This window comes from Hyla sarda, chromosome 2, assembly GCF_029499605.1.
Source record: "Hyla sarda isolate aHylSar1 chromosome 2, aHylSar1.hap1, whole genome shotgun sequence".
NCBI classification, from domain to species: domain Eukaryota; kingdom Metazoa; phylum Chordata; class Amphibia; order Anura; family Hylidae; genus Hyla; species Hyla sarda.
Genome location: NC_079190.1, coordinates 423,431,490 through 423,457,982, shown reverse-complemented (window position 1 = coordinate 423,457,982; position 26,493 = coordinate 423,431,490). Strand labels below are relative to the sequence as shown.

Genomic DNA, 26,493 nt, shown 5'->3' with positions numbered 1-26,493 from the left:
CGGGTGTCGACCCCCGCACGAAGCGGCGGCCGACACGCCCCCTCAATACATCTCAATGGCAGAGCCGGAGATTGCCGAAGGCAGCGCTTCGGCTCTGCCATAGAGTTGTATTGAGGGGGCGTGTCGGCAGCCGCCTCGTGCGGAGGTCAACACGCCCCCTTCCCGCGGGCTGTAGGGGCTCCGTACAGGAGATCGCAGGGGGCCCCCTTAAGAGTCACCACTGGACTACTCCTTTAATAAACATCATTATGGATAACATTGCACAATAACAAGATAAACAGTACGCCTTGTGGAAAAGGTGAATACCCAGATCCAGAATCGGACCACTTTCTCAGACCCCATAGTCCTGGGATCCGATAACCGCATACTTTCTGATTATAATGTATTCTAATGCGTATCTATTAAATGCTCAGTTTTAGTTGGGTGTTGCGGTCCTGTGACATTGTTATACTACGTCACCCTGGTTAAATATATCTTTGTTTTTGTTTTCAGTGACAATTCCATTGGTGACCATCGTGCAGCAGATCTGCCTGCTCCATATTTTTTGTTCTAATAATCCCAGTGGGAGCATTTTAATGGGCAAATAAGCTTCTGACACATATGTGAATGTAGTCTTACTTGTAGCTTTTATTTCAAATGTAATATTCTACTATGAATTTAGTTGAAAAGTAATTCTGTTAATGTGCCCACTGCTTTATTGGAGTTCAGCCTTTACAAAATAGGTCAGTGGGTCAGCAGCCTCAGGGGGAACATTTCTTTTTCCAGTAGCTGTTTGTTAATAGGCATCTACTAGAGACAGGGCCCTCATTATTATGGCATCTAGGAGATGCCCAACAGAGGTCATTGGGTGCGTCACCAAGTAGCCCCTCTATCCTTCCAGTAGAAGCCCATATGTTCTCCTTCATGACATGCAGATTAAGGGTATGTTCACACTGAGGAATTGGGGCAGAAATCAAGCAGAAATTTTCTGCTTCAAAATATTGTTACTTTTCTACAAGAACTCGCAGAGATTTCGTGCGGAATTTCGCGTGGAATTGGAAATGCAGGTTTCATGCGGAGGAGGAGTATCAAGTATTTCTATTCAGAAAAATGTTTTTTTTTTTTCATGTGTAAATTGTGCGCCAATTCCGCGCAGAAATGCTTCGGACTCAAAAAAAAATAACATTGATCTCTATGGGAGAACGACGCTGATTCCGCCTGAAAGAGAGAACATGTTCTTTCTTCAAGCGGAACAGACTTCCTCGTCAGAATTCTGCTTGAAGAAATTCCTCAGTTTGAACTGAGGGGCAGAAATTCTGTACAACTCTATGGGGATTTCACTGCTGAATGAATTGGAGAGGAAAAAGCGAGCAGAATTACTTGTGGAAATTCCTCTCCAATTCCTCAGTGTGAACATACCCTAACACTTCTGAGTCCCCTTCACCTATCAGAGGCTCGTGTGGCAGTAGTTTCACCAACACATGAATCTCGGAGATGCACTAACAAAAAGAACCCTGTCTATTAGACGCTCTAATGTTTCAAACTAGTCTTACTGAATATATACAAAAAATTTGTATTCTAGGGGACCTCTGTGTGGTTAAGTGTTCGTGTAATTGACTGTGTCCAACAGATATTGGCCCTGATTTAAGAGTGGTGTGTAGTTTTCTTTGTGGATTTTAATTCCCTACAATAATTTTTTTCACGGTATTTACTAAGGTTTCCCTACATTTAGCTTTTTCACACATGCTCTAATCTGTGGGGTTTTCTCAGCTCAAATCCACTACATTTTCTGTGGAAACCTCAGTAAATATGTTGCTTTTTTTGTGACAATGTTGGGGACATGCCCCTTTTCCCGGCACCCACACCCCTTTTTCTGGTTTTTCTCAGTAAAATGGAGAGTTAGTCAAGTTTTTTTTTTTTGTTTTTTTTCCAATTCTGACGCACATTCTGGCGCAGACAGAATTTCTGACGCAATGTGCCAGAATCTGGCACACAACCCCACAAATCATGTCTGGTTTACAATAGTAAATCAGGGCCATTGTGTTGATAAAGGGATCTCAGTGTACGTATAGTTCTCTGCACTTTGGGTATGATGGGAGCAGGCACTTGTATTCAGTGCACGTTTTCAAGGTCTAGTTGAATAACCCACACATTAATGTAGTATTTCTACTTTTGTTAAGCTGAAGAATGTACCAACTTCCCATTCAAGGCAAAAACGAAGGACATTGTGGAACATGACAAAAGCCAAGGCTTAGCAGCAGCTACTTGATGTAGGCTTATTGTCTTCCTTGCTAGACATGAATCCAGTGGCATTAATAACAATAGACTAGGTTGAGTACTCTTGAATGAAACCAATTCTGCAACTAAAGCAGGAGATGCATGTTGGTTACATTATTTATATACATTATTTATTTATTTTTTGTATTTCAGATTACCGGTGTCATTCTTCTAGCCGTTGGAGTGTGGGGAAAACTTACATTAGGAACATATATCTCACTTATTGCTGAAAACTCCACCAATGCTCCCTATGTCCTCATTGGAACTGGAACTACCATTATTGTCTTCGGACTCTTTGGATGCTTTGCCACTTGCCGTGGTAGCCCATGGATGCTAAAACTGGTAAGGAGTTTTTGTAATGCCAGTGAAATTTCATTTGATTCCATGTTGAATTAAAGTATAATGTGAACAGGATTATGGTGTTTTTTTAGCATTTTGTTAGATCATCTGGAATGTGGCTTCAATTCTCCATTCCTTTTTATTAATATATAACATAACAGCATATTTCATGTTAAAATATGATGTATCTGTCACTGGATACCCAGTTTTTTCCAGCCTCTAGACATTCACAAATCTTAGGCCTTGTTGCCCATCAGTGTTTTGCTTTTATTTTTGTGAATTGATACAGTATGTACTCTGACTGTTCAACATGGTAAGTTTTGGTACATGATGGCCTTTTTATAATAATAACCCCTTCCCAACTGCCTTACACAAACATAGTGAGTAAATAAAGAAATAAAGGTGCACCCCTAGTGTACACATCAGTACAATGGTGGTTGGGATAAGTTACACTTACTGACTGCACGTACCCGAAGAGCGCAACACCTTTGCAGGTAAGTAGAATCTCTCCTGTAGTGTCGGTAAAGAAAAGTCCGGGAAAGGAATGTAAGACACCAGCCTACAAAAGTGGACATCAACAAGTCTCTTTTCCCAGACAAACAGACCAGTGTGATATATGGAAAAAAATTAACTATTTATTTGAAGTGTACAGCAACGAGTTTCGAATCTGTAAAGAATCCTATGTCAAGCAAGTTAAGAATCCTAACGGAATTGTAATAGGGTGGCTGTACACTTTGAATTAATATTTTATTTGTCTGTATTTTGGACTGTTTTCTCCTGGAGAAGCGCCCTGTGGATGTCCATTTTTGTAGGCTGGTCTCTTACATAAATATATGGCAGCTGGCAGTGTTCCAGTTTGCATATCAGTTGTATTTTTATGCCCCCCCCCCCCCCTTCCACCTGAAATCGCATGGTTTCTGCTTCAGTGGGTTTTGAGATATGGTTGTAACTAACATATTCTGCTCTGGGTGTAGACATCAGTACCTATGTATTTTTTTTTATAGCCACATTTTATCACTGGGTTCCTGCAGCACAGGAGAGTTAGTTGTAGATATCACGGACAGCTCTGGCCTAAGTGCCATTATCTGGACCTGAAACAATCTGGACTCTGTGATGGCTCCCAGAGCGGAAAATGTTAATAAATCTAGTTATTAAAAATAAATTATACAAAGTACACATTTATGGCCTTTTTATTAGTAATAAGAACGTAAAATATTGGGTGAAACATATTTTTGGTGATTCTTATTGGTTCCTATTTAATATCTACAAAATAAAATCTTCTTTACTCACTTTACTTATCTACAATACCCACCTAAAATGCACATAGAGAAAGAAAACTGCTGAAAAAAGCCTGCTGATTATTTACCAGTCAGGGAAAACAGGGGTCCCTTCAAGGGGTAGTCCAGTGGTGAAAAACTTATCCCCTATCCTAAGGATAGGGGATAAGTTTGAGATCGCGGGGGGTCCGACCACTGGGGCCCCCTGCGATCTCTCTGTACGGGGCCCCGGCTCTCCGCCGAGATAGCGGGTGTCGACCCCCGCACAAGGCGGCGGCCGACATGCCCCCTCAATACATCTCAATGGCAGAGCCGGAGATTGCCGAAGGCAGCGCTTCGGCTCTGCCATAGAGTTGTATTGAGGGGGCGTGTCGGCCGCTGCCTCGTGCAGAGGTCGACACGCCCCCTTCCCGCAGGCTGTCGGGGTTCCGTACAGGAGATTGCAGGGGGCCCCAGCGGTCGGACCCCCCGCGATTTGCAACTTATCCCCTATCCTTAGGATAGGGGATAAGTTGCTCACCACTGAGTCACCACTGGACTACTCCTTTCACTCTATTCTGCCAGATAAAGCATCTAGCTGTAAACTGATTGGAAATGTAAACCACAACCATTCATATCTATGAGAATTACAGAAATAGCCAAGTAATCTTTTATGACAAATGTCGGATCTAGGAAAACACCTTCTAAAGGATAAGTCTCATGCATAAAAACTTATCCGAAGGATAGGGGATAAGTTATAGATTGCAGTGGAAAATAAGGGGGTCTGAGCAGTGAGGCCCCCGCAATCTCCTGTACGGAGCCCATGTGCTGTAGCACAGGAGCGCATCATGACCCCCCGCCCGAAGCGGAGGCCGCCACGCCCACTCCATATAGTTCTATGGGAGAGCCGTTTGTCAACCTTCGGCTCTCCCATAGAGCTTAATGGAGGGAGTTTGGCGGCCTCCGCTTCGGCCGGGGGTCGTGACGCGCTCCTGTACTGCAGCACAGGGGCTCTGTACAAGAGATTGCGGGGGCCTCACTGCTCAGACCCCCTTATTTTCAGACATGATCCCCATTGGATAGTTTTTGTTTTTCTGACTAAATACATTTAAATTAATGTCTATAATTGAAGAGATGCTTCACTGTAAAGTAATTGTACATCTTTGTACATAAAATCCTATCTTCTGACATTTCACCCTGGTATATCAGAAGTTACAATTAGTATGAGTCCAGATTGATAGGCGCAAAGAAGGTACAGGTCCTCACACCCACATCCCTATCTTCTGCGTCTTTGACATCTCAGAAGATTGAAAGTCTGTGTGCTCAAAGTTAATGTGTCCCCTGGATATTTTTTGAGGGATTAGAGCCACGTACTGAAACATGTTAATTTTTTGGGACATTATTATGGGGGCAGCCATCTTGCCTGAGCTGTTTTGACAGCATTGAGAGAGATGCTTTACAGCAAGCCCCATGGTCATAAACAAAATAGACTTGGCTAGAATGGTGAATGGTGGTGGATCCAGTGTTATTTGTATACTGATGTCACCTTTCACTGTACTTCTGTATGATAAAGATTTGGACTGCTGAAAAGTGATCTGTACAGAAATTAAACTGCAAGATTTCAGGATTAATTGATAAAAAATCACCAACGATTCTTAAAAAGTATGTTAAACAAACATTTTATTTAAACAATGATACATTTTCTAATAATAAACTTTCTTAAAAAAATATGATTTATAGCAGTTCCCTGGTTTTCCAGTCAGGACATGACTTCTGGTACAGAGATGTCAGCTTATCTGGAGTTTTCCGAGCATTATTTCTAATTGAATTGTTATTGCAGGAGGATTTCCTATTATAGTGTGGGTTACTTCTTATCTCTGTTCGGGAGACTCTGAAACTATCATATTCTGAGTTTTTTTGTGTGTTGTGGAGCTCCCAGGAGAAATGTCTTTTTATAGTGCACCAGAACAACATGAGCGCTGCCATTCTGATAGACCAATTAATTTGTGCAGTCTTTGTCAGTACATTGTGTGGGAGCGGCGGCACAGAGCCAGCTGTGATAGCTTCATGCATGGCCGATGACAACGTAGACTTACCTAGGCCTGCAGCTGATTAAAATCACTAGTGGTGCAAAGCTAAGAAAAAGCCACAACATTCTAACAGATTTTCCTGTACCTAAAGCCAGCCATAGCCACGTTTGGGAGAAAGCAATTTTGTGTCCATCTCTGTTGACCTTTCATAAACATGAATTCTCCCATCCACTGCACATGCTCGTTATCTTATTATGGAGAAGAAGATAAGCCCCTGCCAGACACCTTTGGTAGCTGCTTAGCTCCTAATGGTTGGGTCCCAAGTAGTGTATACCCTGCAAATTTTGCTGCCATTGACTTCAGTGGGTACGAAAATATGCATAAGCCTATACACTACGTGGGACCCTGCCCTAAGGAAACAATGGATTGGGGATATTGAAATCCAGTTGGGCTCTCCTCCCACACCATAAGAAAATTCTGCCAGATTGGATGAATGGTATAGCAGTACAATGAGTGCCCTTTTTACCATCATTCACCAATAGACTATAAGCTAACATTGTTAGAATAGTGTGTGATTTTGTAATGTCTGATATTTTTCTTTATATGTACACTCAGAATAGTAAAGTGCTGCGGAATATTTTGGCGCTAAGTTTGGTTGGAGGTCCTCAGCATTTTGTCTCATTTGTGAAATTCTTCCATGATGATGGTAATCCTTATTATAACATCTTTTGTGTCTTCCAGTATGCAATGTTCTTATCCTTGGTATTCCTGGCTGAACTGATTGCCGGAATCTCAGGATTCGTGTTTAGACATGAGGTAAGTGAAAATTCTTTTCATCATCAAGTTGGTCTTTGACCTCCCCAAACACCTTCAAAGGAAGTGTCCTACCTAAAATAAAACATATGACTTCCTTCTAGCAGTCTGAAACGATAATATAGGATTTAGTCAATGCTGATATTGGGAAGATCTGTTTGCTCTTATAACCCACCCATCAGATTGTTATGGGTTGATTTAAAGGGGTTTCCAGGCATTTATCATTGATGGCATAATAACAGGCAACAATGTAATTAAATTAACTGAACATCTATTTAACAAAATTTACATTAGTTATAGGCCACAAGATATTTATTTTTCTTTTAGTAGGAGTACTTCTTTAAAATGTATCTAAACTATATGGTCTTATTTATGGAGGATCCTAAAGGGTCTTTCCCCCATCTCATTGCCCTTATAAATACATTCTGGGATTCTTCTGGCCTTTGGATCAATTGGTCCAAGTCTGTTTTTATGCGCTTTTTCGATCGCTCTTGGCCCACCTACATGTGTGATCTCCAAGTCGTAGACCGTTCATATATATCTTGAGGTGTTTATACATGGGACTCTACCCGTATTTTTTGTCCTATAGGCACACCGGCGTATAAGACGACCCCAATTTATAGGTGCAAAATCTAAAAAAATAAAGATTTTGAACCCAATAGTGGTCTTCAACCTGCGGACCTCCAGATGTTGCAAAACTACAACTCCCAGCATGCCCGGACAGCTGTTGGCTGTCCGGGCATGCTGGGAGTTGTAGTTTTGCAACATCTGGAGGTTCGCAGATTGAAGACCACTGCATAGGAGGTAATACTCACGTGTCCCTGCCGCTCCGGACCCGTCACCACTGCCCTGGATGTCGCTCCATCGCTGTCGCCGTGTCCCCGTCGCTCCGGAACATCTCTGCTGCCGGCCGGGTATCCTTGCTCTCCGTCGCCGCCATCACGTTGTTACGCACACCGACGCATGTACGCGACGACGTGATGACGAGGAAGGAGAGCGCCGGTTATACAGGGGATCCCTGAATAGAGAAGACACCGAGGAGGCAGGTAAGGTCCCTCCCGGTGTCCTGTAAGCACTAACCCGGCTCTTCAGTCGGGCTGTTCGGGACCGCCACGGTGGAATCGCAGCGGTACCGAACAGCCCGACTGAACAGCCGGGTTAGTGTCACTTTCCCTTCAGACGCGGCGGTCAGCTTTGATCACCGCGTCTGAAGGGTTAATACAGGGCATCACCGCGATCAGTGATGTCCTGTATTAGCCGCGGGTCCCGGCCGTTGATGGCCGCAGGGACCGCCGCGATAGGGGTGTATTCGCCGTAAAAGACGCACAACTTTTTCCCCCCAGTTTTGGGGAAGAAAAAGTGCGTCTTATACGGCGAAAAATACGGTAAATCATCATTTCCTTCCTTATGTTTGAGATAAACTTAAAATATGGAGCCTCCTCCCTAGTACAGTTCCCAGTAGAATTAACCTAGCGCAAATGATCATACTCCTAAAATGTCTTTCTATTTTGGACCGTGTGTCTATTCCGCCGCCTAACTCCTTTTTTAAAATCTTTCTATTCTCTGTTACCTTCTTTTGTGTAGGGTTCCTGTAGATCTAAGCGTAAACAGAGTAACCTACAATACTTAAAGGGGTACCCAGAAAGTTAAACAGACTTGTAAATTACTTCTATTAAAAAAATCTTAATCCTTCCAGTACTTATCAGCTACTGTATACTACAGATGAAGTTGAGTTTTTCTTTTCTGTCTGACCACAGTGCTCTCTGCTGACACCTCTGTCCATGTCAGGAACTGTCCAGAGCAGGAGAGGTTTTCTATGGGGATATGCTCCTCCTCTGGACAGTTCCTGACACAGACAGAGGTATCAGCAGAGAGCACTGTGGTCAGAGAAAAAAAGAACAACTCAACTTTCTCTGTAGTATTAGATACAAAAATATACAGCACCAAAAAGAAATATCCCGGTACTTATGCCTCATTTTAAATGTAAAGTGCTGAGGGTCTAGCTAGTGATTATACAGTATAGCTCTGTACAAAACATTTTATACATAGAAAAGGACTAGAGCAATTGCTACTGATAAAAATATATATATATATTTTTTCAATCTATTAACACCAAAAAGAAGATGGGAAAGGTTACACTTATAATATACTGTTACTAGATAGTGAGAAATGTAATATAGAGTTAGCAGCGATATGTAGGTCTCACTTCATATAATATACGTATAGGGGGACCGGGCCTTAGCCTCCACTAGGGTGCAGCCTAACGGTGCTGAATGGACATGCACCACTCCCTATACAGTTTGTATACCGTATACCATGCGCTGTAACACCCATAATAGGGTCCTGTCACCACTGCCCCAACGTATGTTTTGTCTGTTTTTTGGACTTCTGTAGTATGTAGTATACAGCAGCTGATAAGTACTGGAAGGATTAAGATTTTTTAATAGAAGTAATTAAACAAATCTATAAGGATAAAAAGGGGGGTACCAAATGCCTCTAGACTAATACCATAAAATGGTACATGATGATGAAATTACAGAAAAATAAAGTCGGACTGTGCTTCACTTTAAATGATGTACAAATTTAATATAAAATATTACAAATGAGACATAAAATAAATAATGCAAATCTAATACATAAATGCCTCCTACCACAGGGCCCTTGTGGGGAGGTATGGTATTGAAATACAAAAAATATTATATTAAAAAAAGTGTTTAAAAAATGGCATGTACATTGTATTCTACCGCTATCCCAATAATGTACAAACCGACATAATATACTTTTATAAGGAGATGATCTCTACTGAGGAAAGGGTCATATATAAAGTACCCTGAAACGCGTCTAGAGAAAGAAATATTTACCGCATGACCACCGCAATCCACAAACCGCTATCACTTACCTCCAATACAACTTTATCATCTGCTGTTTCCACACCTGGCTGCATTCCATCCGCCATTCCACCAGACGCCGAGAGATCCTCCACGAGGCTTTCCTTCGTTTCCGGAGTAAGATCCATCTATCTCCGAGTGTACCTCCATCCCCGGAGCCACTCCGTGACCGGTGACTTCTCCTCGGCCTGCGGCAACCGGGCCCATCACCGCAAGCGCATGCCAGCGCTGGACACAGCCTCCACGACATCTGTCTCCGAGCCTGCATCCATCTCCGGAATCATTCCGTGACCGGTGATTTCTCCTTGGCCTGTGGCATCCGGGCCCGTCACCGTAAGCACATACTAGCGCTGGACACAGCCTCTACAACACCTATCTCTCGGACGTCCAGCCAAAAATCACCTTTAGGAGTTGGTAATTATACCATTTTGCAAACTGTTCTAAACCATATGAGAACGTAGTGTACCTTATAAAAGTATATTATGTCGGTTTGTACATTATTGGGATAGCGGTAGAATACAATGTACATGCCATTTTTTAAACACTTTTTTTAATATAATATTTTTTGTATTTCAATACCATACCTCCCCACAAGGGCCCTGTGGTAGGAGGCATTTATGTATTAGATTTGCATTATTTATTTTATGTCTCATTTGTAATATTTTATATTAAATTTGTACATCATTTAAAGTGAAGCACAGTCCGACTTTATTTTTCTGTAATTTCATCATCATGTACCATTTTATGGTATTAGTCTAGAGGCATTTGGTACCCCCCTTTTTATCCTCATATATTATTTTATACTGGTATTTTTTTGGTGTAAATACTTTCCATTTAGCCTCGACTAATTTATATTGTGAGCTGCACATACCCCAATTTCTTTTTAATTTACAAATCTGTTTGACTTTCTGGCACCAGTTGATAGTTTTCCACCGGAGTACCCCTTTAAAAGAGACGGTTGGGTATCCTCTTCCAGATTTTAGCTGACCAATGAAACTTTTGCAGCCTTAAGTGATTTTGGCTGAATTCTGGTTCAGCATATTATCTACAGGTTCAGTTCTTCCGTCTATTTCTGAATGCTACTTCTCATAGAAATAGAAAGTTTCTTCCCCTCCATCGGCTTGCTTTGCAAGTTTTGAGGTCCACACAACAGCTGCACTCTTACACAGATATTATGTCTGATTTACCTATATGGTGCACAACCCAGAGTTTACTTATTTTACACTGGATTTAGACCCGGAATCCTGGACGGTTCATGGCATTCTCCAGCTTTGTCATGTGTACAGTAGAATGCAATTAAATCCTTCTCTCAGTTGCAGGAGGAATTTGGGATCCCTATCCATGATCTAGAAGTATCTCCAATTGTGCTATGTGCTTAATAGTCGGGTCTGTCCACCTAGGTCTCCTATTTTAGATTAAACTCTGATTGGTATTATTTGATCAAAGGCTCCTAGAGGGTTTCCAAACATTCTCAACAACCCCTGCCTGAGGCTGCTTTCTGGAAATCTCATATACCCTCTATGACATCAGAAAATTTGGCAACATGTTCTTGCCTCTCCCACGCTAGGCTCTCCTGCGGCTTATAACGAGTTCATTCAATTATATATCATCCACTTTAGTTATTTAACACCAATCCACCTGTGCCATATGGATATATCTTCCCCTGATACCTACCATAGATGGGGTTAGTCTTAGTCAGACTTTTGGCACCTTAAATATCAGCTTTTTGGGGAGAGGAGTCACAGACCTTAGCTGTGAACCTCTGCAAGGTCTGGTTGGGGTATTGTCTGAAGGTGAATTGGCAGCATCACATATGTATTTTCCTCCTTTTGGAAATCTTCTGACATGTCATAGTGACACATCAGAAGTTACGATCAGTAGAGTACGGTTTCTGAGACCCCCACTAATCTCTACAACCAAGGGGCAGAAGCGCTCGACAGAGCACTTATTCTATGACATGTCAAAAGTTTGTTTGAAGTCTAAGTACACTTTAAGGTGGATTCAAATCAACAACCGTGTCCATATAAACATGGTCTACTGTTCAAGTAAGGTTGCAAGTCAATTTTGGGAAAGGAGGATATTTAAAACAATTTAAAATGGTCATCCTGCGCCAACTGAACGCTCATGTGACCAGCGACAATAAATATTTAGATTGAGCTGATGGGCCCGCCTCCAGCGTGCAATTCACAGGAGAAGGAAGCCGATCTTCGGAGGGACAGATAGGAGTCATTGACCCCTCAGCCGTTTCCTGTTCATCCACAATATAACCCAGTGTATTGGGTTTAGTTCAGGTGAACAGGACGAACTGTTTCCTTTAAAGGATTTGCGCCTTTTGCAACACATTTCTTTTGGAAAGTGGTAAGTACCATTTGCGTAAAATGTTTTAATGAATTATACACAAATAACAGGAGGCGTGACCTTAGTAAAACAGGAGGGGCTAAAATGTGCCAAACATGCACACATTTTCGGCTTATAGAAAGTCCCCTAATAGGTGTTGCAGACTTGAGCCTGAGCCGCTGTAAAAAATCTGGTGCATTCTTCTATGTTTACACTTATTAGGCAGTTTTTGATTATCTCCCCCATTGTTTTCTTGTATGTGGCTGGAAGACAATCCAAGGCTCCATGAGAATAGATAATAGTGAGATTGCTACCGCCATATATTATCAGATTTAACACCGCTTCACTGAGCAGCTAATTACAGGAAGGCTGGTGATGAATGAGCTAGTTAGAGGGAATCCCTGCTAAACCTCTGCTCTCTCACCGCCATTTTCATACATTAGGGAGTTCTGCAGATTCCGTAATAAATAATTTCTGCTAGATCTCAGCTGGCAAGGTAGTGCTCAAATGACTAGTCAATAGACGAAAAGTAGAATACGGCAGATTTACCTATGAAATTCCTGGTTTAGGTTGTAGCATTTAGATCCCCCATCATTCACCTATATCCTGTTGGGTCCTGACGTGTTCAGTACACATCATTCTTCCTGACAAGAGGGAAACAACCACTGTGTCAGCATTAGTGTGAAGATGGTGGTAGAGGGAGATATAAAATCCACATTCATTGTAATTTTATCTTTGTAAATTTTGTTGGTAAATACAGAAGAAGAACATTATCTCACTTTGAAAATATGATATATTTTATTTTTGTTTGCGAATATCCTAGTAAATGTAATAAGCCTTAGATTAAACATGCATAACTATATAGCAGTATATGGTATTTTATATATGACAATGTAGCAGTATATGTTATTTTATATATGACAGTATAGCAGTATATGTTATTTTATATATGACAGTATAGCAGTATATGTTATTTTCTACATGATATTGCAGTATATGGTATTTTATATATGCCAGTAAAGCAGTATATGATATTTTATATATGCTAGTATAGCATTATATTGTTTTTTATATATATATATATATGACAATATACCAGTATATGGTACTTTATATATCACAATATAGCAGTATATGGTATTTTATATATGCCAGTAAAGCAGTATATGATATTTTATATATGCTAGTATAGCAGTATATTGTGTGTATGTATATGTATGTATATATATATATATATATATATATATATATATATATGACAATCTAGCAGTATATGGTACTTTATATATGACAATCTAGCAGTATATGGTACTTTATATATGACAATCTAGCAGTATATGGTACTTTATATATGACAATATAGCAGTATATGGTACTTTATATATGACAATATAGAAGTATATGGTATTTTATATATGACAATATAGCAGTATATGGTATTTTATATATGATAGTATAGCACTATATTGTTTTTTATATATCACAATATAGCAGTATATTATATATGACAATATAGCAGTATATGGTACTTTATATATGACAATATAGCAGTATATGGTATTTTATATATGATAGTATAGCAGTATATTGTTTTTGTATATATCACAATATAGCAGTATATTATATATGACAATATACCAGTATATGGTACTTTATATATGACAATATAGCAGTATACAGTATTTTATATATGACATTGAAGCAGTATAGGTTATTTAATATATGACAGTATAGCAGTATATGGTATTTTATGTGACAATACAGCAGTATACAGTATTTTATATTTGACAATATAGCAGTATACAGTATTTTATATTTGACAATATAGCAGTATACAGTATTTTATATTTGACAATATAGCAGTATACAGTATTTTATCTTCATAACAGATCAGTACTCTACAATAAATATTTTCCTTCATGATGGATGCCAAAACATTCTTAAAAGTGTTTTGTTACAGTGTCTTAGTAAAGATATCTTTTCCTCAGAACTAGGTAATATGGGCAGATTCCTTGTGATTGAGAGAACCTGTAATAACAGGCTTAGAATGGTTCTCTGTTTTAGGATCAGACATTGCAGGCCAATAATAGGCGCTTTGAGATATCTAATAGTTAATAAGTTATGAGACCAAATCATCTCATTATAGGGAATGTAATACTATATTTTCCTCTCATTGCTGCAGGGCACCATCTACTGCGAGAGTATATCATGGGGAGAACATTGGTCAATATTTATTAAGAGAGAACAAAAAGTAATTTTGATGTTTATTGTTATATCTTTGCCTTTTCTATAGATCAAGGATACTTTTCTTAGAACTTACACTGAAGCAATCCAGAACTACGATGGAAACGATGAGAGGAGTCGCGCAGTTGATGATGTTCAAAAAAGTGTAAGTTGTATGTAACATGTTATTTTGGTAGAGATCGTATACACAAGTATCAACTGGGAAGTGAAGAATATATTAGGTAGGAGAATTAGGGAGGTAGAGACTACAGCTGGTCACTATCGCACCAAAATAAGTAACCAGCATGCAAAACACCACTACTACTATTCTAATATTATTCAAAAAGTCATAAATATAACAACCAAAAGAAGAAAAAAATGGAGGAGGGCACAGACCTACAAGAGGGCTGTTATATATGGGTCATTGAGGGACACAGCATGTATGTAATGACAATCCGTGTGCTCAAACTTCTATTATGCAAAATGAGACAATATATCCACAGTAAGATGAAGAAAAAATAGAGGGGTATTAACCGGAATAAATGTCTTCCGATTCATCCTGCTGTGGTTCGGAACCGCGGGATGACTTGAACGGACGCTGTAGCGTCCGTTCAAGTCATCCCGCGGTTCCAAACCACAGCCGGAAGAATTGGAAGACTTTTATTCCGGTTAGTGCCCCTCTATTTTTTTCTTCGTCTTACTATTTAAAAAGTCTACTACCAATAAAATATATATATATATATATATATATATATATATATATGAAGAAAATCTGCAGCACTACTTATCCAATACAGCAGCGGGTGCCAGCGCCCCAGACCCGATCAAAGTCCATGTAATATAAATGTAGAAAAAGCGCAGCACTCCTCAAATACGTGAAAAAAAGTGGTGGTTTATTGGCTCACATAGCAGCAACGTTTCTGTCCTACCATAGGACCATTTTCAAGCTTGAAACGTTGCTGCTATGTGAGCCAATAAACCACCACTTTTTTCACGTATTTGAGGAGTGCTGCGCTTTTTCTACATTTATATATATATATATATATATATATATATATATATATATATATATATATATATATAGGCCAATAGGCCATTATTTTTCCAAAAAAACGAAATTCATGCAAAGTATTAAGGATCCTTTAAAGGGGTACTCTGCCCCTAGACATCTTATCCCCTATCCAAGGATAGGGGATAAGATGTCTGATCGCGGGGGTCTCGCCACTTTCCTGTAGCCCCTAGTCATCTGCAGCACGGAGCCGAAGTTTGCTCCGTGCCTGATGGCTCACGATGCAGGGGCCGGTGGTTCGGGGCGGGGCTGTTATGTCACAGACCATCAGCCCCTACATCGGGAGTCATTGGGCGCGGAGCAAACTTCGGCTCTGTGCTGCAGATGACTAGGGGCTGCAGGAGAGATCTCGGGGTCCCCAGTGTCGGCACCCCTGGATAGGGGATAAGATGTCTAGGGGCAGAGTACCCCTTTACAAAGAACACTTTGTGATCCGTTTGCCATCCTGCGGTAATGACTTTACTAAACTTACATGTAGCAGAATGGTCAAGAATTATGTATGTGATCCATACTTTCCAAATATTTCCTAGATGCACACAGTAGAAAGCTGCATTTGACTTTAATGTCCTCATACTGTTTCTCCCTCTTTGCAGTTGAGTTGCTGTGGAGTTCAGAATTACATCAACTGGACTAACAGCAATTATTTTCCTGAACATGGTATCCCACCCAGCTGCTGCGCCAACATGAGCGACTGCAATCCGTCAGATATGCGCAACATAACAATTGCTTCTACAAAAGTGTATCAAAGGGTGAGTACTTTAAAAAAAAAATGTTTTTTTTGCCATTTAAATGTACTAAATGCAACATCCGTAGGAACATATAGTATATAGATATTTAAACATTTCAGAATTTCACAGAAATCTATGCTTTTTTTCCTATATGCATGTATTACCTGCGGCATTATCAGGATACCCGACCGTGAATAGACAAAGCAGAGATTCTAATGCAATGCCAATCTGTACATTGTGCCAAGCCTTCTACTCTCCCTTCTTGCACCACGATGTAATAGTATGTCAAGGGTTCTTGCATAGTTAAAGGGGTACTCTGCCCCTAGACATTTTATCCCCTAGCGGCAGGACCCCCGCAATCTCTGCTCCGGCACCCCAGACATTTGGTGCACGAAGCAAACTTCGCTCCATGACGGATGACTGGCGATGTGGGGCGGAGGCTTGTGACATCACGGTCACGCTCCCCGCTCGTGACGTCATGGCAATGCCCCCCTCAATGAACTTCTATGGGAGGGGACTTGCATTGAGGGGGGAGGTGGCTGTGACATCACGAGCCTCCGGCACTGCACCCGATGCTCTAATAGAATGCCAGGTGCGGCAGGGAGATCGCACATCTTGTGTCTAGGGGCGGAGTACCCCTTTAAAGTGGTATTTTGATTTAGATAAAAAACCTAACTACACCATGCTATGAGAGCAAAATAACAATCTATAGAATACTTACCTTTCCCAGACTAGCACCAAACGCTCCGGTAGACCTATGTGCCTGTGTTTACTTTGCCTGAAGACAAACTGTCCACACACCAGAGTCACAGTGATTGACTGCATTGTGCTTGGAAAGTCATCGGCAGAGCAGGGAGAGTTTGTCAACAGGTTAAGTAAACAGGCACCAACGCAGCCGGAGCGCTGGTCCTGCACTGAAAGAAGTGAGTATGCTCTAGTTTGTTATTGTACACTTGCAGTATGCCGCTGTTAGGTTTTTTAATTAAATAAGAATACTGCTTTAGAACATTTTCATGTATTATCATGTCAAGGGGATCTCACAATCACCATCCAGAAGACAGTTGTAATGCACCACAACTAGCCCATAAAAATGTAAACATTACATAGTTGGTACCATTAAAAAAGACACGTTTATCAAGTTCAACCAAGGGGTTTGGGATAGTGTATACAAACCCAAAATAGGGAATGAAGAAGCTACAGCTTGTTCTGCAAAAAGACTTCATAGTGCTGCATCAATGCAGGGGAAAAAAAGCTATTAGGAAGGCCAAGATGCATTTTACTGAAGTCCAAAATTGTCTCGGTTCTAAAGAGGTTAACTCAAAGGCAAAGTAAATAATAAGTAAATAATAAGTGTATCCTGTTCATATCACTAAGAGATAATGCAGTTCACTAATATTTGCTTACAAGACAAAGGTCACTTCACAAGTCTGGATGAGTCCTAAGATACCTTATGGACCTGACTCCAGTTTTAATGTATAAAATAAGGTAACCGTGTTCATCACATGTCAAATTTCTGACATGAAAGAATGTTTGAGATGATTTATTTTAATGTCTTAGACTTATGAGAGGCTTGGGGTGTATAGTGTTGTGAAGGGCATTTGTCTGTTTGGACCTTAAAGTGTTACTAACATTGAAAAACCTTTGACATTATCATAAAGACCTGTCAAAAGTTTTAACCAGTCAGTGTCTGGGCACTGAGACCCTCACCGATTGCAAGAACTAGTGGAGACAAGCACTCACCTGAGCATGTTCTCTTCCCCCATCTCCTCACTGCATGGATTTCGTAGACTTTGTCTCCTGCAGGGAGATAGGGAGAGGAAGCACTAAGCTGAGTGCTTCTCCCTGCTTGTTCTAGCAATCAGTGGGGGTCTCAACACCTAGACCTCTATGACATGAGAAAAAGTTTTTTAAACGATAGTAATTATTTTGTCCAGCTATATTTTTTTCTTTTTCGTTTTTAGCTCTATGCATTTCAGCATCCTTAGTTTTTTTTTTTTTTTTTTTTTATCTGGCTGTATGGGGCCTTGTTTTATGCAGTGGACATTGTAATTTTTTGGGACACAGTATTCTGTTAACTTTAACACTAAATTCACTGTTAAATTAATTCTTCAGGTTATCATGGTTGTGAGAATGCCTAATAATTATTGTGGATTTTTCATTTTTATGTACAGTTTAGGCAATGACATTTATTTAATATTAAATAATTGGGATTTTGGGGGAAGTGTTTTGCAGACTTTTTTTTTTTCCCCACCGAATTTTTATAACTTTTTAATCCCATCAAAGGTTTTTTTTTTTTCAGGAAAATAAATGTTTCTTCACTTTATGCAAGAGTTTACACATTTTTCAAATGTACAAGTGTTTCTTAAAATGCACCATTTGAGAGATATCCTCTTACTAATCACCCATGTGCTTTGTTTTGCTCTGATGTCCTTGGTTACAACTTTGGTTAAAGGGGGTTATCTAGCGGTTTTTAATTTTTTTAATTTATTTTTTTCATTTTGCCTAAACTGCAACAAGAAAAATAATACACCTTAAAGTGGTATTCCGGCGCTTAGACATCTTATCCCCCCGTGATCTTGCACGCAGCACCCCAGTTAAAATCAGTCCCCGGAGCATGTTCGCGACCACAGGGCCGGCGGCGTGTCACGTCACGCCTCCGCCCCCTGTGTGACGCCACGCTCCGCCCCTCAATGCAAGCCTATGGGAGGGGGCATGACAGCTGTCATTGGCTTGCATTGAGGGGTGGAGCGTGACGTCACATGGGGATGGAGGCGTGACGTCACACGCCGCCTGCCCCGTGGTCGCTGGTAATCAGACCCGGAGTGAACATGCTCTGGGGACTGATTTTAACTTAGGTGCTGCGTGCAAATCACTGGGGTCCCCAGCGGCAGGACCCCTGTGATCAGGTATCTTATCCCCTATCCTTTGGATAGGGAATAAGATGTCTAGGCGCCGGAGTACCCCTTTAACTGGTGTGCTGATATTGGTCTTGTGTCCTTCGATCCCTGTTTTCTTCCGCATTCTGGGACCCAACACGTCACACTGCGCTAAGCTTATCACTGGAGGTAGCAGTGTCCCATCGAGGTTGGTAATATGCTAAGCAGCAGTGTCATGTAAGGGGCCCGGGCACCATGAAGAAGGCAGTGCCTGTTACAGCCGCTCAGCGTATCACTGGCCGAGACAGGGTATCACTGCGGCCGGTAATAAGCTCAGTGCATTGTGATCTTTCGGGTCCCAGAAAGTGAAAGAAAACCAGGGCCGAAGGACGGGAGACCAATAACGGCACATCGGGGGAGCAGCGGAAGGTAAAGTAAGGTTTGTTATTTTTGTTGTTGCAGCCTGGGCAGAATGGAAACATAGAAAAAATGCTGGATAACCCCTTTAAGGCATCCTTTGAGACAATGTAGTGTCCCTGTCATTTAGAAAATGTTTCATATATGAAAAAGACATGTCCAAAAATGTTGATTGATCAGAGTCTCAGAGCTGCCCATTAGAATGAGCGGGGAGAAGAGCACGATAGCACACTTCACTCCCTGGCTTGCTACTGGGCACTCCCTGAGAATCCAACTATTAAGTCTCTATGACATGTCAAGTCTTTTTTCAAATGACAGGTTCACTTTAAAAACAGCACATTTGTACTACTCTACATGTGTGATACACATCTAATGTTACAAACTTTGCCTTGTGGTATAACCCCTTTTGCGTAGGGTCACATGTAGCACATCTGATGAGGGTTTAGCACAGCTGAACTTCCGGTTACAGATTTTTCGCTGCAGTATTCTGCTGAGGAACCCTTTGGCTTCAATGAATAGCAACATAATCTTCTTGCAAATTTCCATAGCAGAAAAATCCGTACAAGCAAATTTCCATAGATTTGTACAATTTTAGCTCCTGGAAGCCCTACATGTGACCCTACCCTTAAAGGGGTACTCCGGCCCGGAGACATCTTATCCCCTATCCAAAGCATAGGGGATAAGATGTCTGATCGCGGCGGTCCCTCCACTGGGAACCCCCGCAATGTCGCATGCAGCACCCACCTGTGGGAGCTTCACGCAGTGCTGGATGCGCTGCTGTCATGACTCCGCCCCGTGTGACATCACGCCCCTCCCCCGCAATGCAAGTCTATGGAAGGGGGCGTGACGGCAACAGCGGCAGGAACCCACCATGATCACCACTTATCCCCTATCCTTTGGGTAGAGATAAGGTGTCTTAGGGCTGGAGTATCCCTCGGGATTACTATTTCATATAATACTTATGGAGTATGAACATAATACTTTATGACGCAGGGCATACTGTGTTGTCTGATAAGCAGGTTTTCTGAACAGTCACCCCTAGGTTCCCTTTTATGTCCACAGGTCTGACTGCAAAGGAATTGCGCAGTCTCTGATCAATCGAAGGCACTAGTCCCTTTTGATTTTTAATAGACAGTGGTGATCAAATGGTGAAATAACCTAAATTATAGGTTCCTCTGATGCAGGCCATAGAGGAGAAGGGTGCCATGAGAACAGGAACTATAGTCTTAGAACAGGAGCTTAGTCTTAGAGTAGAAGAGCACAGCGAATGACTTGTTTCCTTCTATGGTAGCATCACGTAAAGTCATTACGGTAGACTAAGGACATGTGCAGCCTGCTGTGTTTGGCAAGGTGAGTGTCACTAAGATACAAAGGAATTAGACTTTATTACTTCCATCTTTAGCCAGCTTCAATTACAAGGATTATTCATAGCCTTAACATTTCCGGACTTCTTTTTTCTCATCTTTGGAGCCTTTCTATAAGGTAATGGTTGTTTCTCAATACATTTTTTGCATTTTCAGGGCTGCTATGAACTGGTCACTGATTTCATGGAAATTAATATGGGAATCATAGCCGGCGTGGCATTTGGAATTGCATTTTCACAGGTAAGAATCCATTTTTACAGCAAACTAACATCAACTGCAGTGTTGTACTCTGTAACGGGACCTGACTTCAATGTCATTTACAGTTTGGGTCCCATCAAATAGAGCTGAGGGACCTTTTGAGCCAGGACAAGTCCATGTCCTAGACATCCTTGCTTACATGGTGGGAAAAGGGGAGTAGCATATAAAAAACATAATATAAACATATTGGCAGCTTTTCCTGGGAACTGTAAAATATTATAGTTATTACAACAAAAAAAAACTCTTTATAACTATGTCACATCTTTAAATAAAAATAAATCCTGAAATCTTGTCAGTCCTCTCACTATCATCACAGGCAAGATTAAACTGAAAAGTAACATATACATAACACAGGATCTGTCATTTACAATAGGTGATGGTCACAGCTCTCGTCTTCCTCCTTCCTCTGCAGTGAACACTGCACAGGTCATAGAGCATGCCAACTTTCCCATAGAAATTAGTTATTTAAATAAATAAACGTACAACCAGGAAATAAAAATAATAAGATTAGAAATATTGGATGGAATATGTATCAGAACCTAGTTTTTACTATTGAAATAAATGTAGTTGATATCTTTCTCATAAAGTGAAATTAAGGGCAGCTAGATTTTCACATTATTGTCTTTAACATAAAACCCTCTTTATTTTATTTACAACTTTGTACACAATCATTTAACAACTGGTGGATGATGTGTTAGAGGCAGCCCACATGTGAGTTTGGGCCCCTGCTTTGCCCGGGCCCCTGATAGCAGTGCTACCTGTACAGCCTAAATATGGCCCTGCCAATATGCAAAATCATATATAGGAGCATTTGTATTTCTTTCTATTAGGTTAGGATTATTTCTGTAATTAAAGGGACAAAGATGTATTAACAGGCAGGTTTGTCTATATTTCATTTTGCTTGTTACTATTAAAGTGAGTAGCTGCTGATAGAGTATAAAAGCATTAGGTATTCAATGTAATTGCATTAAGTCAATGAATCACAGCCACTTCACTTTAAGAACAATAGGTCAATTCTATATAGATCTGTACAGCAATGCTGTATTTACATTTTGTGCCTGCAATTTGTATGCAATGATCTTTAAATGGGCACGGTCATGAAATGAAAAAATTGATATGTTGTAGTACTTAAGTACTACAAAATATCTCTAATATACTTTAATTAAACAGTTTAAAATCACTTTTAAATTCGGCCACTGAGGGGCCGCCCTCCTAGTGGCCGAATGCATTGGGCAGTGACGTCACTAATGAATTTCGACTCGTTGAAGCCTGGCAACGAGTCGGAATTCATTCACTGCGGTGCAAGCGCTTTGAATGAAGAGGACGCGCGCAGGTCCCTGGCAGGCCCCGGCGACAGGTAAGATTATCTATGTTGTGTCTGTTACTGAATGTTTTTTTTTTTTTTGGGGGGGGGGGGGGTAGTGGGTTGCGGGCTGCGCAGCGGGAGCGGGATGGGCCATCACGTTGTGCCTCCTGTTGTTTCCCCACTACAACTCCCAGCATGCCCTGACAGCCAATAGATGTCAGGGCAAGCTGGGAGTTGTAGTGGGGAAACAGCTGGAGGAATGCTGAATAGGTGAACTAAGGGGGGGGGGGAGGGAGTTGAACGGCGCGACGGGGCCTGGGTGGGGGGGGTGGATTTGCAGGATGCGCGGCCATCACGGTGTGCCTCCAGTTGTTTCCCCACTATAACTCCAGTAGATGTCAGGGCATGCTGGGAGTTGTAGTGGTGAAACAGCTGGAGGCACCCTGTTAGGAGAACTAAGGGCGGAAGTTGGCCCCCAGCAGGCATCAGTGACATGGTGCCTGCTGGGGAAGTCTGCCTGGTAGTGAGCACACTACCAGGCAGACTAAATGCCATTTTTAAAATAGTAAAAAAAATTAAATTAAGGCAGGGAGGGTGTTAGGGATAGAAGGGCAATAGGCAGGGACAGAAAAAAAAAATCATGATGGTGGGAGCTACCTTTTAAGTCCCAGTGCATTTAGTTCTCACAGAGGGACAGACTTATATTGGACCACTATGGATCTGGTCATTTAAATGTAGTCCTGGAATTGACTTGTGTGATGTTTATCTAAGTTGGAATGACTTCCTAATTGTGTGTAAAAGGGATAGACCATGAAACATTACTCTACCACATTTTCTTTAGTTTCTGTTATCAGTAATTTGCATAAATAAAACTCTTATTTTGACTTAAGTTATAATAACATTAACGGGGACATCCGCAGTATATCCCATAAATGTCTGACCCCTGTTTTGCTAGCAAATATGTCTGCTGGCAACTGTTTTCAGTAAAACACTGGATGGAAGGGTGATCCCTGGCTTTCTCCAAGTCTTAGATCGTTATTTAAAGGGGTTATCTGGGAATAGAAAAACATCTAATTTATTTTAAAAACAGCGCTATGCCTGTCCTCAGGTTGTGTGTAGTAGTACAACTTGGCTCCATTCACTTCAATGGAACTGATCTACAATACTACATACAACCTGAGGAGGAGTGTAGTGCGGTCTGTGAAATAAATCAGCTTTGTTTATCTAATCCTGGACAATTAGCAAGATAATTTAGGACCCTCCACCTTAATGCCAAATCCTGTGATATTCAGGGAATATGTAATTACACTGGATCATCCTATTAAAGATGACTAGTGACCTCTCCTGACTTGTCCGTTTTAGTAAATACATGTATTAACTAGGAAATAACTATTCTGGAGCATATGTTCTTATAGCTCTACTATTCCTCTGTTATTCTTATCAGGAATGTATCACTAGATAGTAAATTGGGTGTTATCAGTTGGGGGGTCTCACCACAGTCTCGCACTGTTAACTTTGATTGGGTCAGTCTCAGACAGTGTAGAGACACACTCCCAACTGGTAACACGCAGTTGGCTATTTAAAGGGGTATTCTGGGATCTAAGCTTTTATCCCCTATCCAGAAGATAGGGGATAAAATGTCTAATGGCAGGAGGACCTGCCGCTGGGACCCTCCGCGATCTCCCTGCAACACCTGCATTGTATGTGGGGCTGCCTCTCCAGTGTCAGAAACTTCCCGGTTTCCGAGACTGGAGACGTGATGTAACGTCACAAACCGCGTCACCCAACCATCTCCCCACCCCGTAACGCCACGCCACGCCCCCTACATTCGTGTCTGTGGGAGGGGGCGTAACTTCCATTATGCCCCCCGTGATCAGACATTTTATCCCCTATCAAAAGCTTAAATCCCGGAATACCCCTTTAAAGAAAAGGTGCTCCAGAATTGTTATCTCATGGGGAATACAAGTGTTTACTAAAACATTCAGGTCAGGAGAGACCATGGGTCCTCTTTAAGACAAGTCATACAAATCTTATTTTGTACCTAAGCTATACTTAGATAATGTGATATTAAAAGTATTGTCCAATAATAAGTGCAGACTGTTCCCACACTGATCGACATGAGGAGACCAAGTATATTACATGTACAAAATGGACATCTACATGCAATTTGCACAGACAATGACACCTGATTAGGAGGGTTGGGAAAACCAGAACAGCTTATCCCCTTAAGGGATAGGGGATAAGATGTCAGATCGCCACGGTCCCGCTGCTGGGGACCCCTGGGATTGCCGCTGCGGCACCCCGCCATCATTACTACACAGAGCGAGTTCGCTCTGTGCATAATGACGGGCGAAACAGGGGACGGAGCAGCGTGATGTCATGTCTCCGCCCCTCGTGACATCACGGCCCGCCCCCTTAATACAAGTCTATGGCAGGGGCGTGATGACCGCCACGCCCCCTCCCATAGATTGGATTTAAGGGGGCGGGCCGTGATGTCATGAGGGGCGGGGCTTAACGATGCTCCGGCCCCTGTTTCGCCCATCATTACGCACAGAGCGAACTCGCTCTGTGCAGTAATGATAGCGCAGTGCCGCAGCGGCAATCCCGGGGGTCCCCAGCAGCAGGACCACGGCGATCTGACATCTTATCCCCTATCCTTAGGATAGGGGATAAGATGTCTAGGGGGGGAGTACCCCTTTAAGGGGGCAGCCACTTTCCTTGTTGTGTTTTTCACTTTTTAAGAGTCAAAACTCCTTTTTATTTTTCCAACTGCAGACTCATATTAGGGCTTTTTTTATTTATTTATTTTTTTGCTCAACAAATTATACTTTGTAATTACACCTTTCATGTTACCAAAATATTTACAGCACAACCAAAATATATATTATATGTGGGGGGAAATTGAAAAGAAAACCATTAATTAACATCATATTTTAATAGTTCAGACATAAACTTGCAAGGCGATACCAAATATTTGTGCAGGTGAAAAATCGAAAAATTAGGATATTGTGTAAAGTTCATTTCTTTCAGTAATGCAACTTAACCCCTTCCCGACCCATGGCATACATGTATGCCATGGGTCAGCTCCCATTCTATAACGTGGGGCCACGGCGTGGCCCCTCGTCATAGCGGGTCGGGCCTGGCACCTAGCAATGGCCAGGACCCGTGGCTAATAGCGCGCGGCAGTGATCGCTGTACCGCACGCTATTAACCCTTTAGACGCGGCGTTCAAAGTTGAATGCTGCATCTAAAGTGAAAGTAAACTAATGCCGGTTAGCTCAGGGAGCTGCTCGCGATCGCCGTGGCAAAATCGCGGCATCCCGAACAGCTTACATGACAGTCGGAGGATCCCTACCTGCCTCCATGCTGTCCGATCGCCGAATGACTGTTCCGTGCCTGAGATTCAGGCAATAGCAGTCAAGGGGCAGAATCATTGATCACTGGTTTCCTATGAGAAACCAGTGATCAATGTGAAAGATCAGTGTGTGCAGTGTTATAGGTCCCTATGGGAGCTATAACACTGCAAAAAAAAAGTGGAAAAAAAAGTGAATAAAGATCATTTAACCCCTTCCCTAATAAAAGTTTGAATCACCCCCCCTTTTTCCAATTTAAAAAAAAAACAGTGTAAATAAAAATAAAAATAAACATATGTGGTATTTTCGCGTGCGGAAATGTCTGAATTATAAAAAGATATTACTTATTAAACCATACGGTCAATGGCGTATGCGCAAAAAAATTCCAAAGTCCAAAAAAGCGTATTTTTGGTCACTTTTTATATCATGAAAAAGTAAATAAAAAGCGATCAAAAAGTCCAATCATTACAAAAATGGTACCGCTAAAAACTTCAGATCACGATGCAAAAAATGAGCCCTCATACCATCCCATACACAGAAAAATAAAAAAGTTATAGGGGTCAGAAGATGACAATTTTAAACATATAAATTTTCCTGCATGTAGTTATGATTTTTTCCAGAAGTACAATAAAATCAAACCTATATAACTAGGGTATCATTTTAACCGTATGAACCTACAGAATAAAGAGAAAGTGTCATTTTTACCGAAAAATGTACTGCGTAGAAATGGAAGCCCCCAAAAGTTACAAAATTGTGTTTTTTCTTCAATTTTGTTGCACAATTAATTTTTTTTTCCGTTTCTCTGTAAATTTTTTGCGTAAAATTACTGATCTCATTACAAAGTAGAATTGGTGGCGCAAAAAATAAGCCAGGATATGGATTTTTAGGTGCGAAATTGAAAGAGTTATGGTTTTTTAAAGGTAACCCTGGGTCATGAAGGGGTTAAAGGTTAAACTAATACATGAGAGAGACTCATTACA

At 41.3% G+C, this 26,493-nt stretch overlaps 1 protein-coding gene across 1 annotated transcript in view; it reads left to right on the top strand.

Moving 5' to 3' along the window:
• The window catches only part of TSPAN7 (tetraspanin 7), a 128,720-nt gene that overhangs the window by 91,445 nt on the left and 10,782 nt on the right, over positions 1–26,493 (top strand). Inside the window, exons 2-6 of the mRNA XM_056558929.1 lie at positions 2,410–2,598; positions 6,623–6,697; positions 14,213–14,308; positions 15,805–15,960; positions 20,753–20,836. Of these exons, the coding sequence (XP_056414904.1) occupies positions 2,410–2,598; positions 6,623–6,697; positions 14,213–14,308; positions 15,805–15,960; positions 20,753–20,836 (600 nt within the window). The remainder of the gene's footprint in view (positions 1–2,409; positions 2,599–6,622; positions 6,698–14,212; positions 14,309–15,804; positions 15,961–20,752; positions 20,837–26,493) is intronic.